The 20,774-nt window shown below is 38.7% G+C and overlaps 2 protein-coding genes across 2 annotated transcripts in view; one reads left to right on the top strand and one right to left on the bottom strand.

The window, feature by feature from the left end:
* On the bottom strand, nucleotides 1-12,786 carry slc38a5b (solute carrier family 38 member 5b). The gene is made up of 16 exons (XM_015033123.1): nucleotides 12,600-12,786; nucleotides 10,253-10,337; nucleotides 10,088-10,157; nucleotides 8,557-8,672; nucleotides 6,190-6,263; nucleotides 6,004-6,096; nucleotides 5,817-5,898; nucleotides 4,721-4,803; nucleotides 4,195-4,253; nucleotides 3,615-3,731; nucleotides 3,359-3,438; nucleotides 2,953-3,053; nucleotides 1,900-2,024; nucleotides 1,659-1,803; nucleotides 828-931; nucleotides 1-733 (listed from the first exon to the last, which is right to left on the bottom strand). Exons 2-16 carry the CDS (start codon nucleotides 10,306-10,308, stop codon nucleotides 629-631), a joined length of 1,410 nt encoding a protein of 469 aa, XP_014888609.1. The 5' UTR covers nucleotides 10,309-10,337; nucleotides 12,600-12,786; the 3' UTR covers nucleotides 1-628.
* A 3,337-nt stretch (nucleotides 12,787-16,123) lies between these two features.
* LOC106947844 (solute carrier family 2, facilitated glucose transporter member 1-like) overlaps nucleotides 16,124-20,774 on the top strand; it is an 11,931-nt gene continuing 7,280 nt past the window's right edge. Inside the window, exons 1-4 of the mRNA XM_015033119.1 lie at nucleotides 16,124-16,313; nucleotides 18,529-18,621; nucleotides 19,502-19,662; nucleotides 19,748-19,988. Coding sequence (XP_014888605.1) covers nucleotides 16,296-16,313; nucleotides 18,529-18,621; nucleotides 19,502-19,662; nucleotides 19,748-19,988 — 513 coding nt within the window. The 5' untranslated portion in view covers nucleotides 16,124-16,295. The remainder of the gene's footprint in view (nucleotides 16,314-18,528; nucleotides 18,622-19,501; nucleotides 19,663-19,747; nucleotides 19,989-20,774) is intronic.

Here is a 20,774-nt window from a genome sequence, read left to right as displayed (position 1 = left end):
GTTTTTTATACATTTTATTTAAGAATATTCACAAACAAACCAAATCAACACATTCACAGTTCCTCAATGGTTTTTAATTTTTGGCTCATAGACAGTTTTCTTGTAGTGTTTTATGTCTTTTTCTACAGAATTACAAAACGAAGACATTGATTTCTTCACAGGTGCGTAAAAGCAAATGCATTGACCTAAGATCGCCCTTTCCTCAGATTACTTTAAGGTCCACCACGTTTTAAGCACCATATTGGATTGATTTCACAGTCATTCTGGAAATAAGCAAATTTTTGTCATGAAAAAAAAAAAGAAAAAAGATGGCTCGCCGTTTTTTGTCGTAGAGTTTTTACTTTTAAAACCGTTGCTAATAAAACACCACGTTTAACCTCAGGAAAAGCACTAAGCTTTCTGTGGTTGAGGGTCCGTTGGAATACCGCAAGTTAAACACGAGCGGCGAACATTATCCCAGCATCAGGGTTGAAATTTCCCCCCTGCCACAGTGGAGGAGCAGCTGGTGCTAACCAGAATAATGTCAGTCTCACAGACGTTTTCATCTTTAGATGAAAAATTAGTTTTTCTTTAAGAGTCCTGGAAGAGGGGGACACAGCAATAGGTTAAAGGTCAGGGTGGGAACGTTTTAATGGCCACCGAGACTTCGGTTTTCTCCGCTTATCCAGTCAAGTATGATGAAGGTCAGACTCATGATCATGAAGATGAAACCCAAAGTGGTGAAACAAGCAGCCTGAAAAACAGCAGATAACCATTAACAGCAAATGTTTTACTGACTGTCACTCTGAGCAAGTCCTCTGCTCAAGACACGGCTCAGAGAGATGTACCTGGATCTTTGGCCTGGATCTCGTGGGCTCCTGGTTTTTGGGAATGATTCGAATGTAGAAGAGCCCAGGAAGGATGAAGATCAGAGTGGGAGCAGTGGTCGCCCCTGCACACGAGGATTAGACACAACAATTCATCGTACTGCCACAAGAAACGTTTTAAGAGCTTAGCTTAATAGATAGCTAGTTATGAAATCACAACGCAACTGTTTAATCCGTTTTAGCTTATTCACACCAGCCCTACTTAGTCCAATTTAATAAAACTCTAGTTTGTTTGGCTAAAACATTTTGTTGGTTTGGGGAAGTGAATGTGCAATCTAAAAGGAGTAAACGTCCGCCAGAAAAAAATCTAGACAAAACAAGGAAAACAGGGGGAAAAAATGGAAATTTCATTGTTTGACAAATTTCCATATTTTTTTCTTGAAACTTTTCAAAGATTAATCTCAAAATTTCTGAGTTTATTGTAAATTTACTCTTACTCTTTCCTGTCTACAATGGCCCTAATACGCTGCTATAGCAATCAAACTCTGATGGTGACCAAAAAACCCAAACTTCTGCTCCTCCTACAAACCGGTTCAGTTCAAGTGAACTCTGGTGTGCAAATGTGAACACCAAGCAGACCAGAGGGTGCTCCAAAAGCAGGAATCAAACTGCTTTTGCACGGCATTCTGGGTAAATACAACCAAAACAAACGTGTGACTCTAGAGATTGTAGGAGAAATGGATAATGGTGTTTTGGCAGATGTTGCCAGATGTTTTCATGAAGTTGCAGCTGTGTTATTCTGGTGAAGCAAAAGCATTAGTCTTTGTCTTGCTTACGGCTCTGTTGTCTCACCTGTGATTCCAAAAATGTCTCGAATGTTGGGAACAAAGATGACCAGCAGGTTCACGGCGAACAGCAGGCACACAGCGATGGCGATATGACGTAACCAGTGGAAGGGTTTCTCTGGGAACAGCAGCTGCTGGAGCGCGCGACGAATCTGACACAAGTATGATTATCAGGAGGCTTACATTAGATTATTCTAATAGTATAATAGATTATTATCACAATCTATTGTGTGCCAATAGATTTTTACCGGAAACAAGACAACGGGCACAGTGAGTGTGACGGCCACCAGCACAGCCAGTCGCACACACAGGATCAACGTGTCCAGAGGATCCACCCTGCTGTAGGTGTGGAGGAGCTCAGCCTCCGTTCCTCCTGTGAAATCAGACACAGAGTTCAAGACATTCACTCCACAGGCAATAAATCTGTCAAATGAGACACATTTAGTGTCAGCTTGCAACATGGGTTTGTTGACTTAAGAGAAGTTGGTGTCATACTTGCTATAAATATCAGTCAGAGCAAGATCGGTTTGCAGAATAAGGGAAGGATTCCCACTGAGGTCAAACGGGTCATTTAGGATCACCCAAATGTTAAACCCCCCTGGTAGTCTGAGGAAATACGTTTTAGAATTTCACACCTTATCAGTTCTTAAAGGAATGTACGTCTTCAGTTTTGATTTCAGGTTTTAATTCAAAGCTATCAGTTTTCCAGGTGAACAGCGGTCACGCTGAGGACCTGCGTGTTCGCGTCACTCTGAACCTCACTCCCGCTCCTGTTTTAATAGATGTCATTTTCTGTTCTTAAACCATCTATCTGTTAAATTGTTTGGTCTGGGAATCGTAGGCTAAGCTGGGTTTTCCAGCTGCTGGCTGGTTTGTGACTTCTCCCACTCTTTTATTTTGCCTCGACTCCCTGTACCTCTGTGTCCAGACTTGGGTTTAATAAAACCTCTCCGCTATATGTAAATTGGTCTGGACTCCTTATGTCGTGTGTACTGTGTGAACCGTAACAGTGATCCATTTGCAGGCCACAATCAGAACTGCATACAATGAAAATGTGGAAGCTATTCCTCTCAACTATGTTTGCTCAGGTTTAGAGATTTCTGCACAGTCAATGATTTGCTGTAATATTTTCTTTTACCACTTAGCACCATAAATTGATTTAGTCCATATCAATACAGAATGTGTATTTGTCCAATTGAAAATAATTTTTTGCTCTTATAATTGACATTTCTCTCAATTTAAATGCACAGAACATAAATGAATTGTTTTGTTTCTGTTAAACTAAACTGAGAAGTGCTCACCGTAGAAGGTTAGGTAGCCAAAAATAGCTGTGAAGAAATACATGATGAACATCCCGAAGACGGAAACATTTCCAATAGTCTGCATTCTTCTCTTGGTTGGACTTAAGGGAAAAATACGAGAGAAGTTTTTAATTAAAAAACGGAGTTGAAGAAACCTCCTGAGAAGTGCCTTGGTCCCAAAAAATGACGATATGACAGAATTCAACGTCTTGTTCTGATTCAGCAGGTTAACACACCTTCAATCTACATTTAATAGTTTATAGTTCAATTTGCTGTCTAGAATATATTGTTTTCATCAGTCAATTCAAGGGCACCATTGCAGAATCAAGAATGTAACTTCATAAATCAAAAATTCATGCTATATTAAATTATTGGTACGGTTTACCATCTGTTTTGTACGTCTTACTTGCTCAGCTCTGTGTAGACAGGAAGCACTTCAGGGTGACATACAAACGCAAATGCCAGGATGGGGATGGTATACGCTGTCTAGAAAGCAAGTGGAAGATTAATGGGCATGACTCGAGGAAGGTGTAACATGAGGCACACACACGCAGCTTCAGTCTGCATGTGCTCAGCCTCTGAGCTCTAAACCCCACAGCTCATAACAGTCCAAATGAACATGCATGTGAGTTTCCTTCCCATCCATCAAGACGAAGCTTCACCTCGTGGTTGATGGTGAAGTATTTGGCAGCACAGGTGTCCTCGGAGATGGGCGGGGTCGCAGAGAAGTTACCGAATGTCTCCAACGGGCAAGCAATGTTAAACTTCTTGTAGATGACCTGACGTGACAAAGGTAAGCAATCCCATTAAGAAAATGATATTTCTGGAAACGTAACATTCTCTGGATGATTGTTAAAGTTCGTAGAGGCTCTCTACTTGGAGCTTGTTTTTCTTTAAAAGTGTGATTCTAAAAGTGTTGCTGTTAACCTTCTAAATGGATTTTAATAACAAGCCCAAAGATAAATGTAGAATAACGCCAGGTGTGTTTCAATGCACTTCATCTTAAATAGCATGGTTATCAGTCTATCGTTAGTAGTGAGCCAGGTTGGGACGTAACTAGAGCTGTTTGGACTTGGGTCTCTGTTGAAAAGTATCCTCCAGACAGGAAAGTGGGTTAGGATATCAATTCATATCTGTATCTTCACATACTTATTTGCTTGTTGGTGAATTGAAACTTGAGCTGTGGTGAATTTGGATTTTCCTGACATAAAACCCACAGAGTTCGGCACTTTGACAGCTCACCGCAGAGAGGAAGAAGACCATGCAGGAAAGAGAGAAGCCACTTGTATAGCCGAGATATCCTGCAGAATGGGCAGGAAACGACACACTAATGAAAAATATACCCACAGATATACAAAAATACATTTACAGTAAAGACAGACCAATTCTGACTTCTGTTTGAAGACTAGAAATAATCTGTTTCATATAAGCGAGATCCAAATGAAAACTTTGTTGCTTTGATATTAGCTTTGAGGTTTTGGGCTCATCCTGCAGATAAAACTGAACAGACTGGCAAGAGCTTGGAAATACTGTTCAGTTTGTGTATTTCAAAAGTTTTTCACTTGCGTTTAGTTTTCTGTCAGCAGACTTGACATTAAATTGATTTTCCTCCTGATTTTCAAACCCTGACAAATAATATCCAATAATATAATTACAAAAAGTGTTTGTCTAGCTTCATAGAGACATTTTGGGGGAGACTGTCCTTCTAATGTTTTGGGCTACATCAACCTTTAAAACTGCTAACCATTGTTAAGGGACAGAGACTTACCCAGATGTTTCATCGTGGCTAGTGGGAAGATAACGCAGATGGTAACAATAATGATCAGGTAGTTTCCATTCATAAACCAGTTCCTAAGACCAGAACACAGAACGACACATAAAACACGATGCATAAAACAAATAAAAGTTATTTATTATTTACAGATTTAAAAAAAACATGCAGGCATTCAGTTTTGACAGCTTTGATACTTTTAGAAACATTAAGACACGCAAACATGATGATCTTCTGCTTTTAATAGATGTCGATTCAGCTAATTTGCAGATCCTTATTTTCATCCATATTAATAAAAGTCGTGATTACATTTCCTTTTGCTCCTATTTCATTGTGTTGTTTTTCACTAGAGGGGTGGATTCGAGTCATTTAACTTGGAATCGAGTCAGACAACTTTCATGAATAAAAATCACAAAGAGACTCAAGTCTTGAACTTTCACATCAGTGAGTCATGACTTTGATTGGACTTGGACCATTTTCCTTGAAAAAGTGTGATATTTTTCCAAATAGAAAGTGTGTTACAAGTGGAAATGCCTTCGCAGTATCCAACCGACTGCTCAACCTTAGCATGAGCGATAACTCTGCTAGCTGGTTCTTCAGTGTGTTTTGCTCTTGTGCTCTGTTTATATCTACATCTCATCATTCTGCTTGTCTACCTTTACGCAGATAAATCAAATATCAAAATGTCCTGCTTCTTTTCTAACATTTTACTAATGAACTTTTTCAAATATTTCAGGTTTTCTATAAAGTTATGCTTCTGTCGAATTATGCTATATCTTTGACTGAATTTTAGTATTCAGCCAAAGATTTCTACCATATATGTCTGTAGCTTTCTTCTGCTTTTTTTTCCTACTTCTTACGCTTTGTTGTTGCTACTGTCACTTGCATATTCTGCAGCAGTCAATCTGCAGATTTGCATTCTCACGGCTCATGCCAAGTGAAAAGAGGGGCAATCACCTTCCTTAAAATTGTCAAAACGCCATTAAAAATCTTAGGACAAGGTATTTTTAAATTTGTTTATTGTATTTTTTCTTGTTTAGATTGACTATGTGGAATTAAATATATTTTAAAAACTCTTTGGCTCAATACTCACTCAGTGATAGATGTTTGTCCAAGAAAGGCTTGAATGACCAATGGTAACTCAGATTTTACAATGAATAAGTAGCTGGACATGGCTGCAGTTAAAGACAAACATAGTTAACCACATTCTCATATGACATAATGTAACGCCATACTTGCCATAGGTGTTGCAACTGGTCATACACTTTCCATGGTCTTACCCCCAATGTTGTGGAGTGTTATGATGACAGCCGCTAGGATCTTTCCTGGATGACCAAAAGCTCTCTGGCCTAGCTGCTCATAGGCACGGATCCCTGAAGAGATGAGTAATTAACGCTGAGATCCTAAGAACATTCTATCCGATTCAACTTCAAACATAAAGAACTGAAGAGAGAAAGATCCCTCACCAACCACTCCAGCACTGCAAAGCAGAAGGTGGATCGAATAACAAGATAAACAGGCAATACATGTAAGCAGGATCCTGCGGGAGACAAGAAGTCAAGAATTTGTCCTCTGAAATTTTTAATTCCTGGGTTTTACAGTCAAGCTTAATATTTAAAATTTGTTCTGAAAACATGAGAGGAACAGGTTAGCCTGGCCATTGCCTTCTTGTGCAATTCCACTCAAAAACAGTTCTAGCTTACAGCACAATCTGGGGTTTCTCCCCTTGACTTGAATTCCCTCCAGTCGATTTTTGAGTGGGCCAATTAACGAACTGAAGGAGAAGTTGTGAACAATGATGTCAATTTTCTGCACCGTTTTTACAAATGTAGTTTGCCTGTAGTTTTAGCAACGGCAGCAGAAGAAGTGAAGTAAACGGTTCAGTCCGTGTTGGCCACACTTCCAAATATTGAAGGAACATGAATAGCTGCGTTGTTTGGATTGGCTCTACTCTCTTCACAGTGGAAGACTGTTCTTTACAGCGCAGGCATTTTCTGGTAAGATTCTTAAAATCAAACTGGCACATTGCATATGCCATGGGCAAATGTTAGCAACTGGATAAAATTTATAACCTCAACACAGTTCACACCTCCAGAAAACAGTCGTTTCTTAATAGCTGAGAGACCAAAGTGTAGTACAAGTGACCGGTTTTTACTCTCCCCAGACTTTTTTCTATGAGGCCTACTGCCTGTTTAGTGCTCATCAGAGACATTTGAATTAAAAATGTCCCTGAAACTTTAATGTTGCATGTGGGTGCTTACTTTTTCAGTGTCAAAATGTATTCAGGACACATTTTTGACCTGAAAAGAAAATCTTTGTCATTATTCCTATGTGGTTGAAATTTCATTTGTTACTTTCACTTCAAGCTCAAAATTTGTATTATTTCAAAGTTATCACATTTTCCAGGGTTTAAAATGTCCATATATATACAAATTCAGCCTTTCAGTCAGTGTTATAGCCATCACATCTGATCTGCAGCTCATGTCTTGGACACTCAAGTGAAAAGAGGGGCGAGGTGTCTCTTGAACACCACTTGGTGGTGATTTGGCACATGATGGGTGAGAATACCAGACAAAATTAGCAGGCCCAAATGTATCATAAGGGTCTGCTGATACATTTGGGTCTGAGGCCATGGAGAATGACATCCGTACGCTGTGAGTAGATTCTGGTCTGCCATCCAGTGTCTCAAGAAGAGGAAGCAGTGAGTACCGTGTCCAGGTTAGGGAGGAGTTTCTGCCCCAAGTGGAGAAGTTTAAATATCTAAAGGTCTTGTTCACAAATCATGGAAAAATGGATTGAGAGATAGGTGGATTAGTGCTTCGCCTGCAGGGATCTGGACACTGTATGAGATGAAGTTTTTGATTTACCAGTCAATCTATGTTCCTACCATCGTCTACAGTCATGAGCTCTGGGTAGTCACTGAAAGACCAAGATCATGGATGTAAGTCACTGAAATGACTTCCTCAGCAGAGTGTCTGGGCTCTCCCTTACAAATAGAGTGAGAAGCTTCGTCTTTGTGGAGGGACTCAGAGTGGAGACACTGCTTCTCCACATCGGGAGGAGTCTTTTAAAACAGCTCGGGCATCTGGTTAGGATGCCTCCTGGACACGACCCAGTACAGGTGGTCAGGACACATCTCACCACTAGGAGACCCAGAGGAAGATTAGGGACTATGTTTCTCAGCTGGCCTGGGAATGCCTTGGGATTCACCTGAAGGAGCTGGACTTCTCCAAGGGAAGTCTAGGTGTCTGCTTACTATGGGCTGCTTCCCCAACCCGGGAGGAAGGGAGGGATGGATGGATGGATGAATGAATGAATAAATGAATGATCTGAAGTGTATACATCAGCCAGATAGTTTGCAACATAACACTGAGACTGAGGGAACTCATAAAATGACGATATCCTGGGATCGGAGGTTGTGACTAAAGTGCTTGGATGACATATGGAAAGATAACCATGAGAGCAAACAAAACTGTTCCAATAGAAAGCTGTGTGGACAGAGATGACCATTTAATTAAAGAAAACATAGTGCAATGATGGGTAAGATATATATATAACCCATTAACCCTTAGTGCCCAAATATTGGTGAGAAGAAGACACAAACTCAATAGAGGAACATTTTCAGGATAAAATACAGGCTGGAACAGTAGGCACTTTCAGCATGACCTCGGTTATGTCTACTCATATGTGTGTGTGTGTGTGTGTGTGTGTGTGTGTGTGTGTGTGTGTGTGTGTGTGTGTGTGTGTGTGTGTGTGAGGGAGATATTGTGGGAAACAATATATTAAAGTATTATGTCCTTCCAGGTCATATAGAGCATAAATTTGTTACTCACAGAAAAAGGACAATGCCAGTGTTTGACATTGCATAAGCCAGCCCCAAGATGCCACTGCCCATGATGGCATTGCTCAAGTTGAAAACAGACATCCCAAAGGAGGTTTTCCCTTCAAACTGGGTAAGACATAATATTAGAATTTAGTCAATGAATCCAAAATATTGTAGAGTTGTGTTCATGTTATTCAGAAAATTATCAAATTTGAATTATAAATAATTTGTAGATGACTCAATGGAAAATATAAAGATTTCAACAGACAGAAAACAAAAGTTACTTCAAAGAGAAAGAAACAAAACAAAAAACAATCCTTCAGCAGATGATTTCCTAAAGGATGATGCATCTCACAGGACCTGCATGATGCCATCATGGCAATATGGACCAGATTCTCTGAGGAATGTTTCCAGAACCTTTCCGAATCTATGCTAAGAAGGATTAAGACAGTTCTCCGGACCAAAGAGGTTTCAACCCAGTACTGACAAAATGTACCTAATAAAACGGCTGGTGAGTGTATGTAATCTACCGTTTCTTCACAAGATTCCAACTGTGGACGGGAAGAATCTGTACATTTATTTTTAGTTTTTTTTTTTTTTTACTTAGTTTTTATTTATTTTTAGCAACACTTTTTGTCAGTTACATTCTTCTGTCTCTCACTGATAAATATCTTCAGCATTACAAGTTGACAAAAGAATATGAGACAGCAGTAATATCGACAAACGTTATAACAACAAAAAGTTATAACAACAAAGAGACAGAAGCAAACTAAAATAAAATAAAAAACATACAATTAAGTCCCCTTAATTTGTCTTGCTGGATAATATTAACTGGATTCTTACTGTCCATTCAAATTCTCCCCATGTATTAGAATAAACAAAGTTTTTGACTGATATTAATGTGGTTAATGCTGTTCTTTATAATGTAATTTTTACAGATTTTGCAGGAGCTCTGGAAAATCACCATGTCTCTTGTCTTATGCCATATCTTGCTCACCAGCGCCCACATTTTTAGTATTTCCATTGACATGAAATTCAAAAGGTTTATTGATAACAACCCAAGTAATTCACGAATATAAAAGAAGCAAAACGAATTTGTCCATAACTTGAAATATGTACAATTAAGCGGAATGGTATATGGAATAAAAGTGAGAAAAGGATGTGCAAAAACGCATAGGAAGTCAACAAACCATATGAAATCTCTCAGTACTCAGAAAGCATACATGCTCCTGTGTGCAAGTCAGTATCAGCTGGCTGAATATTAACTGATGAACTTTAAAAGGGTTTCTCAATACCAAGGTACTGCCCAGAAGGAAGCAAGTGGTAAAATATAAGAGATCTCCACAAATGAAAAATGTACAAATGACAATAGTTACACTTGCATCTCTGTTTCCCTGAATGGTCCAGCAGGCACCCTCAGAACCAAAATGCAGAAGTATAAAAGCATTATTTCAACGTAAAGCAACTCTTATCTAAGCTGAGAAGAGATGCAGCCTCTCAGATTAGAGAAGCTTTTCAAGCTTTTCAAAGTTATTACTCACATCTGTGAACTGTGGCCTCTTTAAATCATTGTCTTTGTGTTGCAGGAACTTTTCTTCCTCTGGTGGTATTCTGCAATTTCAAGACTTGTTTATCGTATTTGATTTTTATGCAAATTATAATGATTAAATGCAAGTCAGTGAACGTGACACACAGCGGAGACGTACCCTGCCTCCATTGCCCCGTCGTGGTTCATCCCATTTGTGATCTTCTCCATTTCCATATTTAGAGTAAAAGGTTTGAGTTTAAATTCTGGAACATAGAAAAGACATAGTGGAGAGTAGAGTGAAGATGTTTATTTGTAACGATTTGATGTCTTCAGTTTGAAATGCAAAAAATGTAAGATTATGAACTTTAACACAAAAATAAAACAGAACAAGCTGGTGTAATTCTTTCCACCAGACAGATTATTTATAGTAATTTTAATGTGCAGAGAAACTCAACTTATCCACCGTTCTTAGGAGATCTGCAAATATAGAAATCATTTTTGATGTTTTTGTTCTGCGATGTATATGTGTGTGTGATTTGTTAATAAGAATAAACAATTGTCAGCAAAAGTAAAATAAGAGAAATCAGACATTTGTGCCAGCATTTTTTTACTCTCTGTGACGCACGAACACACGCCCAACCAACGGTCCAATCAGGTTTCAGAGTTTCTTTCCAGTGCTGTCCTGAATCTCTGTTCAAACAGACGCCTGATCACATGTACTTTTCAGTGACTGGTATATTGGAATATTGTAGCTGCCCTTGGTAAAAGGTTGAACAAACAAACAAAACCCATGCCTGGGCATTGGACAAACTTAACTGCTTTTGTAAAATTATAACCATGTGTTTAATTCAAGGTAGGCAAAGACCAGATAGCACTTAAAAGCATTGCCGGTATCACTTAGCCCTTCATCACCTGCCAGAAAATACACCAAAGAACCTTGTTTTAAGTTTTCTCCAGATCCATAAAACACATGTAGACTGGACAGCCAAACTCCCATGAATCCCCTCTGCAGTCCAGGGTAAACATCTAGCCCACCTTTTCATAGCCAGGATGAAAGTCATGGCTGCTTCTCCAGAGTCTGACACTCAACAGTTAGTTGGACTCTCTTTTCCAACATCCAAGAGTAAAGTTTCCCAAGCAGGATAACGACTGTGATCTTTCAGTAGCTCAGATACTCTATGGCCCCAGTTTTTTTTTTTTTTTTAAAGAAATTTGGACCACAAGCCCTTGTTGAGTCTCCACTCCGCAAGTGTTGTCCAATACTCCTTGCATTGTTAAAGAGGCACTTCAACATGACATCCAAACAATTAATTCAGCATTTTGGGGTGAATCTCATCCACTGTCTGCTGTATGCAAACGGTGATGGACTCATCTTCCCCAAAGTTCTCAGACTCTGGCGTTTCTACAGAGGACATGGTGTTTGGATTGAGGTGATCCTCAAAGTGCAGCCCCTTCTACTCCTATTGGTGTCATCACTCGGGGTCAGCAGCAGTGGCATGCAGTCAGGGGATCCTGATAAGATCCCCAGAACCAACCATCCAACCTGGCAACACCTAAACTATCAAAGTACTGCTACAGTAACTCAGTTGACCTGTGCTCTTCCACTGAACTCCTTTGGTTTCATTGCCTAATTTGTGTACTCTCTTTAACATTATATTATCTTATTTTGTAATTCCCCCTGAAGTTATTTTCATATATTCCTGAACACAAATTTGTGCCGTAAGTTTGCTGAAAACTGCTTCAAGCATTGCTTAAGAGCATCAAAATCAAGAGGTTATCCTTTTTCCCATCAAGTAAAATTTTGAAAAATTTACCAAAGTCTAAAATAAAATAGTTATTTCCAAGTTTGAAAATCTTCTTGGTTGACCCTGCCTTCTATGTCAAACCGAGCTGCAACAGTGAACAAGTTGTTCCTGGGAGAGGCCCAGCCCTCTTTTCCTGACATGGGCTCTGAGGGTTTACAGCTTATATAAGACAGAGGCTCTGTTTTACCACTGCATGTCTTCAGCAAGCAAAACACTTGCTGTTAAATGTTTACAAATATTGTAACATTATTTGCATGCTTTTCCCCCATTCCTTCTTTATGATTAATACTTTTCTGTCAGCGACACATTATTAGAAAAATAAGTTCATACAAGTAGAAATTAAAACAAAAATAATCAAACCTTCTGCATAAAACCAAAAATGACTCATAATGTCTCCCTTTCATTTCTACAACAACAATAGCAATGGCAATAATAATTTACTTAAGGTTAAATTTAATGTAAATTGATGACAGTGTCATATGTTCCAAAAATGTTTTCTCTGGTCTGTTTTCAGCAAACGAAGTTAGCGTCAATCAGTTTGATTTAAAAAGAGTTTAAATCAAACTCTGTTAACACAGTCGACCTGTGGGCCTGTGAACGCCCAGTGAAACCAGTTTGACCAAGCTGTCAGAGCGTTTCTCCCTTTCTCCCTGACTCGTCCTGAGCAGATCTTGTCAAAGCGGCCAACACGTGGCAGCGCAGGGCCGTTCAGAGACCTACCTTCAGAAGCAGAACCAGGAGGAGGTCAACACTGCGGTGGTACTTCTCGGAAGGATAGGTGGTGCAGTTTAGGCAGACAGGGTGGAAAAGTTGGCGCTGTTTGGAGCCCAGCTGAGAGAGCGGAGAGAGGTTCAGGGGAAAGGGGAACAAACGTGAGAGTAGACAGAGTAATGGGAGGGCTGCTGGAAATAACGGTTTCAGGTTTCTCCTGATGTCACATTTAGAGACACTCCTCTTCCCAAACAAGAGTAACAGAGAGGAGTCAACTGTGATGGATTGCTTCATGGGAATTACAAACTCTCGGTCAGCCAAGAAACACTGGAGCTATTGACTTGTTTCAATGTTTAACAGCCACCAAAACTATTTGACATTAACATATGGAATCAAAAAATAATAATATGGAGAGCTGGGGGTGGGAGCGCTGCGGGTTGCACAACAACACTGGGCAGTTCTGCAGCAAAGGCAAACTGGAAAAAAACTTGTGACTTCAGATCAGTATGGAAAAGGTTCCACAGAAAAGTAAATACATGAACAGTCCAAGTGACTGACGTGAGCAGCAGCTGAAAAGAGTCATTCTACAGCTACAGATGGTTAAACATTCACACATTCCCACAACGGCAGTTTCTACTGCGTTTCCTCAGGAAATGTCTGTCAGCAGCATGGACCTCTGGAGCTCATTTAACAACCTTGATGGTTTTATAAGAACCAAACTAGTTAGTGTTTGGATCTGAGAAATCAATAATTATATCCTTTATGCTACAGTTATATTCAATCCTTTGTTTACAGGCTTTTTTTGCATTTAAAAATCATAAGCATGTGAGGATTTGGAGTTTGAGCGTGTTTTTTCAGTTAACTGAGTGATTGTTTCCAGCTGTCCTTCGTTTTCCCTTGACTACCCTCTGCGTATTTAGCCCCACCTGTGTCACCTGCTCCCTGTCGTATCTTTGTCTTGTGTACTTCCTGTGCCTACCTGTGTCTGCTCCTTTCTCACCTGTGTTTGCTGGATTTGTGAACTTATCACCATTAAAACCATCATTGTTTCACTTCCAACCTGCGCCCTACCATATCCATTCTCGCCACAACCAACCGCAATTCATGACAAAGCATGAAGTTCTCTGAGGCCATCTTACATTAGTTACAATAGTTCTTTCACTGATCAATAACCAGCTTATGAATTTAACATGAGTCATGTGGACATGGATATGGCCCCTTTAGAAATATTAATTGCACAGAGGTTTGCTGCAGAGATGATGTTTGTTTCACTTGTATCTGTGAACAAGCTGTGGCGAGATCAGATGTCACCATGTTGTCTTCTGAATAGAGTTAGAAAGAGCTCATCAGAGGATTAGAGAGGCAACATGAGTTAAGCTGGCCTGACACGAGACACAACACACACATACGCACGCCAGGAAACAACATAGACACACACTAGTCAACACATTAGGGGCCAAACATTACGAGGAGCCGTCTCATCCCAGCTAGGTGTGTTAGCTGCACCAAAAGGAAAAGAACTGTCATAAAATGGTCTTTAATATAGTTATTAAAATGCCATTATAGGGTTTCATAGTGTGGCACAATGAAAGAGAGCAAGGCATAAAAATAGTAGCCCCATTTTATTTTTATGTTAAAGGTCACTTGCAGCGTGAAACTACCGTTAGAATCTATTATTTTTAAAAAATGTATGAATTTCGCCAACAGAGCTGCTATAACCCGCTGTGTTGCACTGGAAGTGCCCGTCATTCTCCGCTGTGCAGCAAGTAATCAGTTCATCTCATTATATCTTTATTTACAACCATTTAAATTCTAATAAACTTTTCTTCACCAGAGCTCAAGGCTGCCAAGAAACGCTGCACATGTTGGCGAGTAAAACTTTTATTGACCTTATGGCCTTTTAGATTTGTTTCACTGCAGTTTTATTGACTTTCTTATAATACATTATTGTGAAATATAACGGGCTGGGGTTTTTGTTAAAAGCACTGCTCATTCTTATTACCTTTTTTTTTATTCCTAGTTTAACTAGGTGGCGTTGCTGCCGTTTTCAAGTTTTGTCCACATATTAGCGCCACTCGGTGGCCACAGTATGGACTGCAGCTTTGCTAATGGAGGAACAATTTACGGTTCCAGGAAAACTGCTAATCCGCCGCCAACTATGGCCATGCTAGCCTTATTATTCATGGCAGGTTATGTTGTAGGGAAGGAGCTGTAGCACAGCAGAGAGCAAGGGGGAGGTTGTGAGCAGCACATACACAAGCATGCTTGACAGTGGTAAGAAATTCTTCAGAGCTCTGGGTTGTTTCAGAATGAGAAAAGTGTTAATGCAGATAGGTGAGCTCAATTTCTTTATTCACAGATCCTTTGTCATAACCTGGAAAATATGTAAAAACATTGTAACAGTTACATACTGCAGCTTTAAGCAGATTATTGGTTGATGGATGATGGGCAGCAGGATTAGATATGTGTTTACCTATAGATTTTTTCATTACATCAAAATTTTGGCATTAAGATGTTAGGTTGGAATATGGGGGGAGAATTACGCTTTTACATTAGGCTGGAACGTTTATAAGATGCGTGCAAAGGCTTAAAAGATAAAAGGACTCACAACAACTATGTTTAAATCTTTTTTTTAAAAGTTGACACAAAAAAACTGAATGTCAGTTGAAGTGTATATTGACATAGTTCCCACTCACTCACAACAAATCTTCATATCCAAACCAATATAATCACATAATAAAATGTGGTTCCAATTGATCAAAACAATGCAGTCAAATTCAGTTTATTATTCAGCTTGCAATAAAAAACAAATGCACTGTGTTTCTGACTTGCATCGTTCACTCCTCCTGGACAAGCATGTAGTGACAGCGCACCATCACTCGCATTGAGTCACTGACTTTGCAGCAGCTATGCATGTAAGAACAGCCCCTCTTCCAGAAAGAACCCTCCAGCAGAACCAGAATCTGGCTCAGCCTGATCAACCAATTGGTACAAATGACTGAGGGTTTGAGAAGACAGCACAAAACAGAGAGCAGTGCTGCTTTTTTAAACTAGGATCAAAGAGGAGTGTACGTAAATGAATTTGAATCTGTTTGATAGGACTGAACTGACAGGACCTGTTTTGTAAGCGTTTTGTTGTGAATCTGCACCGCACGTTAATTAAAAAAGTTATTCAATTAGAGTAAAATATGATACTGTAGAATATGGTACTGCAGAAGCAGCCCCAAAAGTTCCCTTTTGTTGGAAATGGAAAATTACTGATCAAGACCAGTCGACAGGAGCAGAAGAAAATCTGCCTGCTTGAAAGAGAAATAGATGTTTTACAAAAAGCCTTTTGTAAAACAAGTTTATGTTATAGTTTTTAAGTCGGTTCTTATGTGCTCTCTGCTTTCCTTAAGTTATCTCTTAAGGATTGCCAATCTGTTTAAGCTGCTATTAGCACTCTGATAAACATGTGTTAGTCTCACTGCGAGCTCCTCTCGACCAATCAGAGCGTGAAGATCCACTTAGCGGTGACGTCGCTAAGCTTCTTACTGCTGCAGGTGAATGGAGGAGGAAAGTAAACGCTTGTTTACACTGACTTGGGACTAAATAACAGAGCAGAACACTTTTTGCCTGAAAGCAGATTAATTTGAGGGAACAGATTAACAACTATCGTTCTCGTTTTCATAATCTGGAGGTCAAGTGTGGACTGTCTGAGCTGATATGGAGTGCAGCGGGAAGGTAACTGCTGCTTGATCAATATACCCCTTCCCCACACAGTATCTTTGTGCGAGAGCAGTCACTTCAGGCAGCTTAAATTCTGTCCATTCATTTTGGATTCTTAAGGGTATTTTTCTATTTAGTTACTATTTAAGTTATTTCAAATTGTATCTAAAACATATTTATTTGAATGTGAGAAGTTCATTAGTTCATTTGTAATTGGATTGTTTCCTTTTAGTTCTTTGTTTTTTTTTTTATTCAGTAAAATATGGTTGGAAAATGTTCCTCTTGCCCGTCCGCACAAAACCAAACCTCGACAACAGTCTGTGTGATTACGTAATACATTATGTAACATTGGAAAACCTTGGAAATATGAATAAAATCTATCCATCTGGTGACGAGTGAATAGACCATTCCACCTTTAATAGAATAGAATAATGGTCTTAAAATAAACAAGAGAAACTCGGACATGTTTGATGGGCCTCGCCTCTGCCCCTTTTCCGTCCACCTTCAAATCAAACTAAATTGGTGTCAATGAATTACGCCACATGGTGATTATTTATGCTGCTTTTTGTGTTTTTATAATTGTGAAGATAATGCAAGTTTACACAGGTCATCAAAAGTCAACCAACCGCATTACACAAATCAAAGTGTAAAATATTTGTGCTATGTTTGTGCTGCCAAAGGTTTGTTTGAGCTGCTTGAGTAGTTAGTTTTTAAAAGGACATTAGGGCTGTTTAATTTTTATTGATTCTACGATACTGATATTTTTTTCCTCAAAGTATCAATTTTCCATCTGCAAGTATCGATACATTACATCCTACATTGAGTTTTATGTCAAATCCACATGAATTAAATGGCAGCTATCACACATGGAAGGTTTTTACCCAGTTGCATATGTACATTAAAAATGACATGTAATGAAACAACCAGATACAATTTATTAAATAATGAAATAAAATACATAAAAAACATTCTCTAATATAAGTGAATGAGACAAAAAAGGATCCTTTTCTGCATAATCAAATACACAAAGCCACACAATTAACATTTAAACAAAACAAATGTATAACAAAAACATTTATTACATCAGTATTACACAATCAGTTCAATTAATTCAATCCAAGTCCATGGAACAGTTAAAAAATGTCACCAAAATCATTCTGTCCCTCTAAAATATTTCAGAAAATCTTAAAAATTTATTGAATCATATTGTTTGTTGAATATCATGATATATATCGTATCATGAGTGGAATATCACATATAGTATAGTGAGATTAACGTATTGTCAATTACAGGTAATTTAGTGTATGAGGGGGCTGGTTGACAATTTGACCTTTAAACTTTCATTAATATCTTCTTCATAAAAGCAGCACAAATAGACATTTTAGTGAGCATAAATGTTGCACAGTTGATTGTAACAAATGTTGTTTTTGTTTAATAGAATCAGGGGGATTTTTGATGACCTCTGGAAACTTTTATTAATATCCTTAAAATTATAGTAGCACAAATGAAAAGTTTTACTGCACGCATTTGACACCAATTTTGTTTGCTTGGAAGAAGGAGAGGAGCCAACTTCAGTCAGGAGTTTGACGGAGAAGTTGCAGCCCTGTTACCTTGTAGCAAGAATGTTGTGGAGTTGAAGACGATATCATACACCTGCAGGCAGCACAAACATTTGGAGGGGAATGCAGCGGCACCATTAACTATCTCATGCCACTTTGGCTGCATACTGACCCTGTAAAGGCAGTATGCAGCCAGAAGCTGCCATGTACCTACAATCCAACTATAAATCTGGTTAATGTTTATGTTTTTGTGTTCCTATAAACTTTGCCTTGTGTTTTTTGCTCATGTTTTTTCTGTCCTAGTTTCTTGTTTCATTCATCTCCTTGTCTCTTAGATCTATAAGTCCTAAGACCTGTAGCATTTTTTCCCCATCAAACATAACACCACTTAAAACTTACAAAAGGAATACTTATTATTCAAATGAAAAGGCCAAAAAATAAAACAACACATCCACAGATTAATGGCCCAGTTTGTCTACACACCAGCAAATACAGAAAACACTTGTACCCCAAAGGATTATTGTGATACAATCCCACAAAACTGGAACTTTTCTTGGATTCCTTTTATTCCATTGGAGTAAAAACTTAATTCAATGTCTCTGTGTCTTGATATTTTCCGGAGTCATTTTTTAAATGTTTATTTCTTTTCCCAACTTTTTGTTCCTATACAGGTGACGCCCCAGTTGATGCTGGCAGTGGGGACAGCTGTGATCGGCTCTCTGCAGTTTGGCTACAACACGGGTGTCATTAACGCACCTCAGAATGTGAGAAAGTCTTAGTGATCAGGAAAACAGGAAAACACACTGTGCTGTTTTTATATATGCAGGACAGTTCTCATATCAAACCACTTATTTGTATCCAGATAATAGAGCAAATACATTCCAGATTTAGACAACATGTCTTCCTCTTTTCTTCCAAGCAGCCAGACTTTCTTGTCAGAAGTTCAAAGAAAGAAAGTTCCAGAGTAGTTGCTCAAGTCTAGGCATGTTCCAGCTAAAATACAAAATGATTTAAGCTACCCAGGATTTTATGTATGGAAGATCATAAGTGTCACAACAAAAAATAAATTAAACAGTCTCAAATTAATTTTTATTCATATACAAATTTCTATTAAAATGGAGATACACATGGCAAATAAATCAGAAAAAATTATGGAAATTTTTGTTGATGTATCATTTATATCAAATTACTAGTAAGTGACTGATCGGCTGCTAAGTTGCTACAGGTTAACCAATCAGATGTTTATTTAATGAAACAGTAGCAGTTGAAGTTATTTCACAAAATACTGCAGAACATGAAATATATTTTTTCTCCACATTTAGTTACTTAATTGAGTAAATGATTGTGGCCTTCTAAATATACAGCTAGATTTCATTATACCTTTGATCTACTTTTTCCACTTTTGGATTTGTCTGTAGTGATAATAACAAAATATATTCTGAAAAGAAAAACTGACAAATCTTGTCCCAGGCGAAGCTTTCAGTTCGTCTCAGGTTTCATGGAAACATTGTAGAGGTCTCATCACCTCCTGTCCAACTGGCACAAGACAAAAGTCCAATCTCTAATATATTCCTATGATTCACCTGGATCCAGACTGTCTGAGTCGAGCAGCTTTGACCTGACTGTTTTCTGTTTGTCTTAAAGATCATTGAGAGCTTCTACAACACAACATGGATCAGCAGGTTTTCAGAGCCCATTTCTCAGAGCACCCTGACAGCTCTGTGGTCTTTTTCCGTGGCCGTCTTCTCCATGGGAGGAATGTTTGGCTCCTTCTCTGTCGGCCTTTTTGTCAACCGCTTTGGCAGGTAAGATGTCGCTCGTGGAGAGAAGAAGTTTGGCTCGGAACATAAAAGTAGATTGTTAATGGAAAAATGAATCTGATCTTTAAAGGAGGAACTCCATGCTCGTGGCCAATGTGTTAGCCTTTCTTGCTGCTGTGTTTATGGGCTTCAGCAAATTGGCAGCTTCCTTTGAGATGCTCATCATTGGACGTTTTATAGTGGGTTTGTACTCTGGCCTCTCTACGGGGTTTGTACCCATGTATGTTGAGGAAATCTCTCCAACGTCTCTTCGTGGCGCCCTGGGCACGCTGCATCAGCTCGGTGTGGTGATTGGCATCCTCATGGCCCAGGTGAGATCCTTAAACCCTCAGTCTTCCTTTCCTCTTGAAAAATCAGGTTTACTTTGGCACGTCACCTGTTTCACAAGAATCCAGAGACGTTTTTATACCATTCGCTGAAGAATTCACTGAAGTTTCTACTAAATAGGGCATGTTGCTGAGTAAAGGGGGTTTAGCATACAAGTTTGTGATGGACACGAGTTAAGTCCCGCCTCCTGGCTCTGATTGGTTGTTTCTATTTAGTGTTTTGGGAGAAGGCGGCGCTCAATTTTTTTCACAGATTATCTGTCCCATAATATTCTGTTATGACATATGTCATATTGTTAGAGACAGTTTCAACAAATTGGTAAAATAATATTTACATATTGCAGCTTTAACCATTTATAGGGTTGTAGTAACAAATGTAATTTGGTTTCAGACTGTACCCTGTAGCTCTTCCTTTTTAGCCCGCTCTATTAGTGTTGTGCAGAAAATTTTCCAGAACTTGTGATGTGACTGGCTGAAGCAAGTGAACGATAAAGCTAAGGTCTTCTGTGGCTTAGAGATCGTTAGAAATGAGAACTTAATGCAACTCCTGGTGTCATTATGTGAAGCTATTGGGAAAATCAGAGAAATTAACCACTAGAACACAAACATCTGGCAGATATCACAGAACTGCAGGAGAGTTTTTGAAAAACTTTAAATCAAAATATACAATGACTCATTTTCATTGGTAAAAAAAAAAAAAAAAAAAAAAAAAAACCTTTTTTTTTTTTTTTTTTTTTGGTTTTTTAAATTTTTTTTAAAAAAAAAAAAAAA

This window comes from Poecilia latipinna, unplaced genomic scaffold, assembly GCF_001443285.1.
Source record: "Poecilia latipinna isolate Pla-1442-1.1 unplaced genomic scaffold, P_latipinna-1.0 Scaffold257, whole genome shotgun sequence".
Lineage (NCBI taxonomy): Eukaryota > Metazoa > Chordata > Actinopteri > Cyprinodontiformes > Poeciliidae > Poecilia > Poecilia latipinna.
This window is presented reverse-complemented; position numbering and strand designations above follow the sequence as displayed.